The sequence below is a fragment of the Salvelinus sp. IW2-2015 genome, unplaced genomic scaffold (assembly GCF_002910315.2).
Source record: "Salvelinus sp. IW2-2015 unplaced genomic scaffold, ASM291031v2 Un_scaffold909, whole genome shotgun sequence".
Taxonomy (NCBI): Eukaryota; Metazoa; Chordata; class Actinopteri; order Salmoniformes; family Salmonidae; genus Salvelinus; species Salvelinus sp. IW2-2015.
This window is the reverse complement of record NW_019942642.1, coordinates 231,074-242,737: the sequence shown is the minus strand read 5'-3', so window position 1 is coordinate 242,737 and position 11,664 is coordinate 231,074. Positions and strand designations below refer to the sequence as shown.

At 43.0% G+C, this 11,664-nt stretch overlaps 1 protein-coding gene across 1 annotated transcript in view; it reads right to left on the bottom strand.

Moving 5' to 3' along the window:
• Positions 1-1,526: 1,526 nt before the first annotated feature.
• Positions 1,527-11,664, bottom strand: part of LOC112069103 (alpha-1,6-mannosylglycoprotein 6-beta-N-acetylglucosaminyltransferase B-like) — an 83,310-nt gene continuing 73,172 nt past the window's right edge. Inside the window, 3 exon segments of the mRNA XM_024136391.2 lie at positions 1,527-2,488; positions 2,797-3,065; positions 7,058-7,132. Of these exon segments, the coding sequence (XP_023992159.1) occupies positions 2,290-2,488; positions 2,797-3,065; positions 7,058-7,132 (543 nt within the window). The 3' untranslated portion in view covers positions 1,527-2,289.

Sequence of the window (11,664 nt, the reverse complement as noted above, 5' to 3'; positions counted from 1 at the left end):
TATATCTACTGGACAAAACATTAAAAGAAAGACCTAATTGGAAAAAGTTTCTCATTGCAGATTGAAATGCACATATCTCACCATTCCATTAAAACAATTTACACTGTTGGACAGAATGAGCCATTTTCCTTTTTAATATCTGGACGGACTGCCACAAAAAACTTGTGCAGACATGACGTTGGCACAGACCGTTGGAGATAAAAGTTTGATATAGCTCTCAGGACTATGAATGGCCTGGTTCCCATAGGAACCCTGTATGGTAGACACCTGTTTGAAGTTGGAGCTTGCAGGTTTGCCTGTAGACATCCTCCCTTTCTCTCTTCAGGCATGAAGGTAGGTTCATCTTTCTAATTTCTACCGTCTCTATTTTCCCCCTGCAGAGTTTGCGAGGCTCTCTGTTACCTCCAGAGAGGAGTGATACACAACCTGGTAATGGCATCTTAATCAGGACAACCACAGGAGGGAGAAGACCGTGGGAGGACCAACAGGAGTTTGGAACTAAAACTTTGTTTAGTCATCAGCGCAGATTGTCTGATGTGTTGGTTAATGTCATTCTCTGAAATGATAGAATCAGTCATGTGTTTCAGAGTGTCTTCCATGTGTTTTATGAACAAGTGATCTACTTGTGGAAGAATCGTAAAATTCACATCAGATGTTGTAGAAATGTCTCCGTCAGTTTCCTTCACTAAATCCATATTGGTGCCTCTATATCAAAATCTATGTAAATGAATACGAGTACATTATTGGCAGCCTCAACAAGTGAATGATGACGTTCATTTTACACCCAGGTCAGGGAATGGGAAATGCTGATGAGGGCTATCAACCCTGTTGATTGCAAAGGGATAATTGATTGTCTACAGTATATGGGCTTTCTCAACATCTACCTCCAGCTCAATCTCCCTCAGACAGACTGGGGCATGGACCGGCTCCCCTGCAAACTCACTTTACTGGGTCTCATCATGGTATTGGGGTATGGCAACTGTGGAGTATAAGTTTGTGTTTGACGGTTACTTCAGTAAATCATTGGTGTCTACAAGACTGAAAATCCTGAAGTCGGACAGACAAATATAGCAAAGAAGTGTAGAGCTGCTGGTTGTGGTGAGATGAGTGAGAGGTGGGATCTATTGCATCTAGAGCCATGGATAAGCCAACACTCCTCTCTGTCCCAACAGAACTCACTCTGAGATCTGCGCCATCTAAATGCAGCCTTCCACCCACTCTGGCAACCTTCTCACGAATTGTCTGTGGGTATTTAGGCACCACTCCATGAACTAAATGAGTCCAAGCCAACAGTGCCTGCAGAGAAATCACCAACTCTGAAAGAAGTCATTAGAACATTCTCTTCCATTTGGCTTTGTGAAATTGACCAAAAAAGATGGATGACAGCTTTACACTCAATTGCTTTTCTAAATCTACAGACTCATGCATGTCTCAAGACGTAACCTGACTCTTAAACTTGTTTTAGAGGTGAAGAGTTGTACCAGAGAAGAGTTGTAAAAGAGAAGGGTTGTACCAGAATGTTTCAATTGTCTTTTTTATTAATCAACACTTGTATGTACAAATATACTAATGTATGAGACATGGAAAATATTACATCTATTAGTGCATCTACTGTACAAATATCCCAACTGCATTATGATCAAAGTATTTCACAGAACATTACATTCCATACAGTATCTGCATGTCACTTGAAGCAATGCAGATATTAGCAACTATAGCATTGCAATACAATTATCAGGGATATCATTTTGAACCCCCTCATTTCTGTGTTCCTCACAACTCCATCCCCCTAACATTCCTGTTGTTGGACCCAATGTAGTCCATAAAGACTATTGTAAAACTTTCACCTTATAGCAGCGTCATCACTTTAGCAGGGTACAGTACAATCATGCATTTCCCTGAGATGAATTATGTCAGCCACACGTCTTGTTTGGCAGCCATTTTGTGGGTTTGGCGACCGGGTATTTAGTAATTTCAGAATTGCCAATGCACTGAGCCTCCGGTCAGAGCAGCAGGTAGGGAGTCGAATTTTTCTCACTTTAACATTATCCAGCTGTCCAGTTCCATGAAGCCGTCCCCCCTGTGCTATAATGATACAAGCAGTGATCTTTTGTACAGCTGCTCCTCTACCCCATGGCGACCGACCCTACTGGTTCCTCTGTGTCACCCACAGTGACCTCCAGCAGGGCCATCCTCCTCAGTGTCCCTCCCACCTATAGAAAGGGCCTCTGGGATGGCCAAGGCTGAGGGAGGGGTGGCAAGTCATCTTCCCCCAGGTGCTGGTCACAGTCATAAGCAGTCCTTGCACAGCGCCACCTGGCCCTTACGGTAGTCCCTGCAGGGACAGAGGCGGTTGTACTTGGTGTTGGCCCCAGCACAGCTGAACAGCAGAGGGTCTTTCTGGAGGCCACACTCACTACTCTCCACTGAGAAGGCTGGGAAGATGTGGTTGATCTCAGCCTCCACCCCCTCACACTGCACCTCCAGCCTGGGCGGAGACACCAGAGAGAAATTTCTTCATATATCATTATTCATATTAAGTCATGTGATTTACATTATAATCAATGTTTTAAAAAGGCTTCATAAATGGCTATCAATATCATTACACCAAAGCACATTGGGTAGTGCATTAGAGAGGGAGGATATTCAGAAGAATTTAAGATGCTCATATTCATTGTTTGTTTCCTCAGTGATGTATAACAGAATCTGCTGAACGTTAAATTACAAGATGAATGTTGTGTAACAGATGGTGGTGTGATCACATGGTGGTGAAGGGAGGCAGCAGCAGCAGCTCACCCGCTGAAGGCCTCTTTGATATTGATGAAGCGGTAGAAGGCGGGCTCACAGATCAGGCCTGCGCTCTGGCACGCATCTATACATGACTGGCCCTCCAAGGAGGCCAGCAGCCTCAGGGCGCTAAGCGGGGGCCAGGAGGGGGGAGTGATGTTGGAGGCCCAGGCCAGGGTACTGGAGTTGGGCAGCAGGACAAAGGGGCTGGGGGGGCTGCCTGGCCAACTGCTGGAGGAATTCGCTGAGGGAAATGGAGCTTCGGGTGCACAGAATTCCTGCCGAGTACAATACAACAGAATAACTACACAATCTGGCTATTCAGCATTACATTCATCAATCAATTCTACTGTAGCCTACATTCAGCTTTGAAGCGGCAGGTAGCCTAGTGGTTAGAGTGTTGAGCCAGTAACCAAAAGGTCGTAACCAAAATACCCAAGCCGACAAGTTGAAAAATCTGTCGGTGCCGTTGAGCAAGGCTTAACCCTAATTTGCTCCAGGTGGGTTGCACTAATATGACTGACCCTGTAAAACAACACATTTCACTGCACCTATCCTGTGTGTGACAATATATATATWTTTTTTTATTAATTCAGCTGTGAACTATACATTCATTTATTAGCTATACTTTCTGATGGGTTCTGATTTAGACAGAATAATAAAAGCAGCATCACCATAGCTCTTATGACATACACATCGCCTTCCAGCCTCCTGGAATAATATGAATATACAGTACCAGTCAAAAGTTTAGACACACCTACTCATTCAAGGGTTTCTTTATTTTTACTATTTTCTACACAAGTAAAATAATAGTGAAGACATCAAAACCAGGAAATAACACATATGGAATCATGCAGTAAACAAATCAAAATATATTTTATATTTGAGATTCTTCAAAGTAGCCACCCTTTGCCTTGACAGCTTTGAAAACTATTGGCATTCTCTCAACCAGCTCATGAGATAGACACCTGGAATACATTTCAATTAACAGGTGTGCATTGTTAATTTGTGGAATTTCTTTCCTTCTTAATGCGTTTGAGTAAATCAGTTGTGTTGTGACAAGGTAGGGGTGGTATACAGAAGATAGCCTTATTTGGTAAAAGACCAAATCCATTTTAACAGCTCAAATAAGCAAAGCGAAACGACAGTCCATCATTACTTTAAGACATGAAGGTCAGTCAATACGTAAAATTAATAACTTTGAAAGTTTCTTCAAGTGTAGTCGCAAAAATCATCAAGCGCTATGATAAAACTGGCTCTCATGAGTACCGCCACAGGAAAGGAAGACCCAGAGTTACCTCTGCTGCAGAGGATAAGATCATTAGAGTTAACTGCACCTCAGATTGCAGCCCAAATAAATGCTTCAGAGTTCAAGTAACAGACACATCTCAACAACTGTTCAGAGGAGACTGCGTGAATCAGGCCGTTGTCGAATTGCTGCAAAGAAACCACTACTAAAGGACACCAATAAGAAAAAGCGGCTTCCTTTGGCCAAGAAACACGAGCAATGGACATTCGACTGGTGCAAATCTGGCCTTTGGTCTGATGAGTCCAAATTTGCGATTTTTGTTTCCAGCCGCCATGTCTTTGTGAACGGATGATCTCTGCATGTGTGGTTCCCACCGTGAAGCATGGAGGAGGAGGTGTGATGGTGCTTTGTTGGTGACACTGTCTGTGATATATTTTGAATTCAAGGCACACTTAACTTGCATGGCTACCATAGCATTCTGTAGCAATATGCCATCCCATCTGGTTTGTGTTGAGGGGGACTATCGCTTGTTTTTCAACAGGACAATCACCCAAGACACCTCCAGGCTGTGTAAGGGCTGTTTGACTAAGGTGAGTGATGGAGTGCTGCGTCAGATGACCTGGCTTCCACAATCACCCAACCTCAACCCAATTGAGATGGTTTGGGATGAGTTGGACCACAAAGTGAAAGAAAAGTAGCCAACAAGTGCTCAGCATATGTGAGAACTCCTTCAAGACTGTTGGAAAAGCATTCCAGGTGAAGCTGGTTGAGAGAATGCCAAGAGTATGCAAAACGGTCATCAAGAATCTAAAATATATTTTGATTTGATTAACACTTTTTGATATACTACATGATTCCATATATGTTATTTCATTATTTTCTACATTGTAAAAACTAAGAAAAACCCATGAATGAGTAGGTGTGTCAGAACTTTTGACTGGTACTGTATATACACACATACCGGTATACATAATTTTGATAGCACGACACTGTAAAGTCCATTATCCCTCTGAAGAGTATGAATCCTAAGCAACCTGCCTACACATAGTTTGAAGAACAACATAGCTACTGTAGTAGGTTGAAGCTGTGTGCTGGAAACCCTAGGTAGAGCATGGGTGAAATAGGCAATGTGGTGCTCATGGGAATTTCCTTTATTTTTTCAGCTTCAGACCAATGCCTATTCTCAATTAAAACCTTGTTTTTAAATTCCAAGGTTTTTACACTGGAAGGTGATTATGCAACATTATTGTACAACATAATTAAGCAATAAGGCCCAGGGGGGTGTGGTACATGGCCAATATACCACATCTAAGGGCTGTTCAACATCTCAACTATTTGTATCAGTTTGAATCACTTTCAATGGGGGCATTTATTTTGAAGGTGAACCGCAAATTCCATTATTGTGGCTAGCTTCACACAGGTGTGCGCGAAAAATATCCAACACTTGGCAGAGTTGTTAGTTTGGCACTGTGTAAGAGTGTACTGGAATGTATTATAGATATTAAACTGATGAGTTTCTCTGATGCTAGCAAGCATGCATTTGCACCGCTTACATATTCTTTCAGAAATGCTACAAAAAGGTAGCATCTTTGGCACTTAACGGACAGAAATGAGCACGTGAGAGCGATAAATTATAAATTGTCAAAAAACTGTTACACCTACAAAATGTAGTCAATCTGGCATTTTTTAAATCCCGATGGTCGCTTTATGGACGCTATAGTCCCGTTTTAATCCGACGTCTAGAATTTTAGCTAGGTAGGCGCAAGAAATACTCTGCTATGTGGTTCTCAGTATCGGCTCATGACAAGAGGCGGGGAGTGTGTTGAGTAACTCCAATCAAGTTGATTTGCGAATTTTCATTGATATTGGTGTCATATTGACTTAGATATGATGGTAGGGAGATTTGAATTTAACACTGAACTATCGTCATGTCTATAATACAGTTATGCCACCAATAATCAAATGAGTTTCAGGCAGGAATCAACCCTGGGAGAGCACCTCCCCCAGTTGGGCCTATTCATAAGGAACAGGTAATAATATTTCTGCGACATCTTCCTCTGACCCCCAGCCCGGTTTATTAAACAGGCTCCCAGCGCCCTGCTGCAATAACCAGGCCTCCTCCACTCCACCACACCACGGCCCCCCAGCCCTGGGCTACTGCTCAACAGGAAAACAGGGCGAGCTGTCACACACCTCATCCGGAGTCTGTGTGTGTGTGTGTTTGTGTGTGTGTGTCATGAGAAAGCAGTATAAAAATTCTAAATAAAGAATCCGTGAGGATCATGGGGGTCAGTGCTGCCCACGGAGGAGGATAGAAGGGTTGTCGCTGATTGGGAGTCTGGGCTCGTACATGCCAGGCGGGCAGTCTCAGTCAGTCACAGCCCACTGAGCACACTACTCTGTGTGATGGACAGATGGGGGAGTGGATCAGAGCTGGGCATAGGCCACCCTATTTCCCCTTTTCTCCCACTGCCACGGCCTTAACCAGACTGGCAGACAGGCCCCTCTGTGCACCGCACAAATCATCTCAGCATGATGAACGTACTGGAGCATGACAATGTGCGTAATTGTGCAAAGAAATATTAAAAGGCTTTTAGTGTGTGTGTGGTTGTGTGCGTGGAAGCAGAAGTCCCCACAAGAATAGTAAATGAACAAACATCTGACCAACTGGGGACATTTTGTTAGTCCCCACAAGGTCAAATGCTATTTCTAGGTGGTTTGGGGTCAAGGTGAGAATTAGTGTTAGGTTTAAAATTAGGTTCAGGGTTTGGAGCTAGGGTTAGTTTTAGGGTTAGGGAAAAGAAGATTTTGAATGAATTGAATTGTGTGTCCCCACAAGGTTAGTTAAACAGGACTGTGTGTGTGTGTGTGTGTGTGTGTGTGTGTGTGTGTGTAAGTTAGCTCTTTTATATGTATACAGTACCGTGTGACTTCATCTTGCCTGTGCATAAATAAATGTGGATGAGGTTGGCTGCACCATCTCCGGGGTAATGGAGGCCGGTGTATGCAACACAAACCCACCTGGTTCTGGATGTAAGCATGCACTCTCTCCAGCATCCCCTCACAGGTGTACTCATAGGGCAGATATGGCTCCACCTGCAGAAAGGAAATCATACACCATCACACACCATCGGCCTCAGACCTCCATCAACACCACAGCTATAATAGTACTGCAACGGTTTACCGTTAATCAAAGCTGACATATTCATTAAGGTAATTGTGAACGGCTTCATTATGAGCTGCTTCATATTATAATCAATGACCTCCTACATCACAGGTGACAGCCTTTGACTTGATTTCATTACTCTATTAACATTGAKTACATKAATATGACAAACAATGGATTAAGCTGACAATCGACCACAGGTTATGTACGAGCTGCTAAACCGAATGTGTGAATCTTTTTAACAACTCACTGGAGGATGTGATGACCATCCCACTTTTGACCTTTACCAGATCATGTGAAAACTTRCTCCAGAGCTGGCATATTTCATAGAGTTACAGGTTAGAACGTATGTTACATACACAACAGATGCTGTGACACTGCGGTGAAAACAGCACAGAGAAGGCATTTCTTTTCAATGCAGCAGTAAACACACGTTAGTCATCAGTGTGAAAGGATGAAGTCTGCAGGRCAATGCTTTCTATTTTGCTGTTATCCAAAGCCTATTTGGGTTAGATTACATAAATAATTATGATACATGTTGGAGTGGGAAATGTTCAATCAGTGTGATGGACTGTAGTCCCATTCCACATCACCTAACCTAAGATGTCTGTGCCATTTAAAAGAGATCTCATTGTTTACRATCAGGCCTCTCAGAGGCACTTGGGCTTTTAAACTGATAAATGGTTCCTTCTAGCATTCACTTCCTTTTAGCGCTCACTTACTCGTTTATTTCATCTGAGTTTAATGAAATGTATCTGGCACCTCATCAGCTATTCCAGAATGCAATTTGCCTTTTGGGCATCTTTATATAATGGAAAGAAAAGGGAGAGGAAAAAAACTGCTCTCCATGGAGTCTGAATTGAATTCAGCTTTAGAATACATGTACATCTCTAAACCGACAGCATTTCCTGCATACATACTCATCATTTCTGACCAGTATCCCTGATTACAATATCACCAGTGGTGTAAAGTACTTAAGTAATACTTTCTAGTATTTTTACTTAAGTAGTTTTTTGTGGGGTATCTGTTCTTTAATTTACTATTTATATTTTTGACAACTTTTACTTCACTACTTTCCTAAAGAAAAGAATGTACTATTTACTCCATACATTTTCCATGACACCCAAAAGTACGAGTTACATTTCGAATGCTTAGCAGGACAGAAAGATTTGCCAATTCACACACTTATCATGAAAACAACCCTTTGTTTATGAATTATGTCTTGATGTGTGCCTCTGGCTATCTGTAAAATAATAAAACAAGAAAATCATGCCATCTGGTTTGCTTAATATAAGTAATGTGAAATGATTTATAAGTATAATTAAAACCAAATCCTTTTAGACTTTTACTGGGTGACTTTCACTAGAGTCATTTTCTATTAAGGTATCTTTACTTTTACTCAAGTATGACAATTGGGTACTTTTTACACCACTGAATATCACAGGGATTAGTATTGTTGTTCACCCACATTGGATCAAAGAGGGGACAATATGTATTTTTTCTTAACGGGGCTTATGGGGGAAAGGGTATTCAGACCTCTTTTTCTGGACTATTTTACTCTCCTGCATAAGTATAATGAGTTATCAGGCCTATACTTTTCATAAAGATGTATTACATAATCCCCCTAATCAATCTACACACAAACACCCCATAATGACAAATCAAAAACAGATCTTTAGACATTTTTGCAAATGTATACATGTCCCCTCTTTGATCCAATGTGGTGAACAACAATACTAATCCCTGTGATATTCAGTGGTGTAAAAGTACCCAATGTCAATACTTGAGTAAAAGTAAAGATACTTTAAAGAAATGACTCTGAGTGAAAGTCACCCAGTAAAAGTCTAAAAGGATTTGGTTTAATTATACTTATAAATCATTTCACTTACTTATATTAAGCAAACCAGATGGCATGATTTTCTTGTTTTATTATTTTACAGATAGCCAGAGGCACACATCAAGACATAATTCATAAACAAAGGGTTGTTTATGTATCAATTTTACATAAGGATTCAGACCCTTTTTACTCAGTATTTGTTGAATGCATCTTTGGCATTGTTTACATCCTTCAGTCTTCTTGGGTAATGTCTATAAGAGCTTGGCACACAAGTATTTGGGGAGTTCCTACCACCTTCTCTGCAGATTCTCTCAAGCTCTGTCAGGTTGGATGGGGAGCATCGCTGCACAGCTATTTTCAGGTCTCTCAGAGATGTTTGATCGGGTCATGTCCGGGCTCTGGCTGGGCCACTCAAGGACATTCAGAGATATGTCCGAAGCTATCCTGCGTTGTCTTGGCTGTGTGCTTAGGGTCGTTGTCCTTGTGGAAGGTGAATCTTCACCCCTAGTCTGAAGGTCCTGAGGGCTTTGGAGCAGGTTTTCATCAGGATCTCTCTGTACTTTTCTCTGTTCATCTTTCCCTCGATCCTGACTAGTCTCCCAGTCCCTGCTGCTGAAAAACATCCCCAGAGCATGATGCTGCTATCACCATGCTTCACCGTAGGGATGTGCCAGTTTCCTCCAGACGTGACGCTTGGCATTCAGGCCAAAGAGTTCTATCTTGGTCTCATCAGACCAGAGAATCTTGTTTCTCTCATGGTCATAGTCCTTTAGGTGCCTTTTGGCAACTCTAAGCGGGCTGTCATGTGCCTTTTACTGAGGAGTGGCTTCCGTCTGGCATTCTACCACAAAGGCCTGATTGGTGGAGCGCTCCAGAGATGGTTGGCCACTGTGTCTTGGGGACCTTCAATGCTACATAATTCTTTTGGTATCCTTCCCAATCTGTGCCTCGACACAATCTGTCTAGTAAACAAACAGATTTGCCTTTCCAAATCATGTCCAATCAATTTATTTGCCACAGGTGGACTCCAACAAGTTGTAGAAACATCTCAAGGATGATCAATGGAACAGGATGCACCTGGTTCAATTTCAAGTCTCATAGCAAAGGGCTGAATACGTATGTAGTGGTTTATTGTTTTTTTTGTGTGTTAAATGTGATATGGTTTTTATTGTAATAAACTTTGGCAACAGATAAAACGACCGTGTGTTTCACTTTGTCAATTATGGGTATTAGTGTGTAGATTGATGGAAGGATGAGACACAATATTATTAAGTACCATCTTTATGAATAAGGCTGTAAATGGTAGCAAGAATGTCGGAAAAGGTCGGAGGAGACCTGTTGTTAGGATGTGACTAAGCCATTTATTGGGTCAGGTTTGGGGTAGGTGTCCGTTTAAGGGTGAGCTCCTTGACTTCTGGTGAGGCGGTGTGGTGCTGGGGGTGGGAGGGTGCCGAGGCACACTCTCGGGAGCTTGCGCACAACTAAAGTTGCTCTATCAAGCCAAACTGGGGCCATCCATGCCACCGTCAGCTACAGATCCGGGTTTCGGTCCTGGAGGCTGTATCACAACCGGCGGGTAATCGGGGAGTGGCCATAGGCGGGGGGGCGCACATGATTGGCCCAGCCGTCGTCCAGTCGTTTAGGGGAGGGTTTGGGCGGGAGGGAGCTGGTTTACCTCTTGTTGCTTCAATAAAATCAGCCAGCCGTCCACGTAGTGTCCCATTGTTTGTGCGCATTTGATTTAGGGGACGAGCGAAGGGCCTGCGAGGTTTGCCAATCGAGCTTCAGAGTGTTTCGGTTCTCAGACTCATATCTGGGGTCAATGACGGTATGGTTGGAACGTGGGGTTGCTCTTTCTTTCCAACAAAGCAGCCATCATGGTGTGGCTTTTGTCTGGATAAGGGTCTTCGGGAGTTGCAGGTCATAAGAGATAGGCCCGGGTGTATATAATTATTGGAGCGTTTGGTTTGGCGGGTCATGAATGATCGTCTCTTTACTTATACTTCGCCCGGAGACGCATCTCCCCGAAGCCTTAGTGTTGTGCAGGATTGAGTAAACAAGATTTTCCGGCAGGCGCGACGTCATAAGGGAATTCCCCATTATCGCCATGTCCGCCTCGCAGGTAATTAATTGGGATTATAGACTGGGACAAAAGATGTGGGGGGTAGGACAAATGTAGCAATTGAGTCAGGCAAAATGGTTAAATCCAAGGGGTCTAATACTGTTTTCTGTAATGCAGCTGTATATGTCAAACGATATGAGAAATGCTGACTTGTGTCCTGTATTATTTAGTTGTTCTCCTTGTCTTCCCCTATGACATGTTTGCCGGCGGCTTGTGTCTCGGCTCGCGACCTTAACCCATATACTAGGTGTCACACATGGTGTCTTACCTTAACCGGAACCACATGCCATATTAGGGCGTCATAGTTTGTAGGTGGATCACTGCTCTCCGTTAATGTGGTGTCTTCGAAGCAGTCCCAGTCGCGGCTCAGTATTTAGGTACCTGGCCAGTATTCTAGATTTCCCCCCCCTAGCGTTGGTCTGTTATGGATTCGTGGATGACTGGTGGTCCGGTCTGTACGCATTTGGCAGATGTGTGGGGCACTGGGAGAACAAATGAAGCTT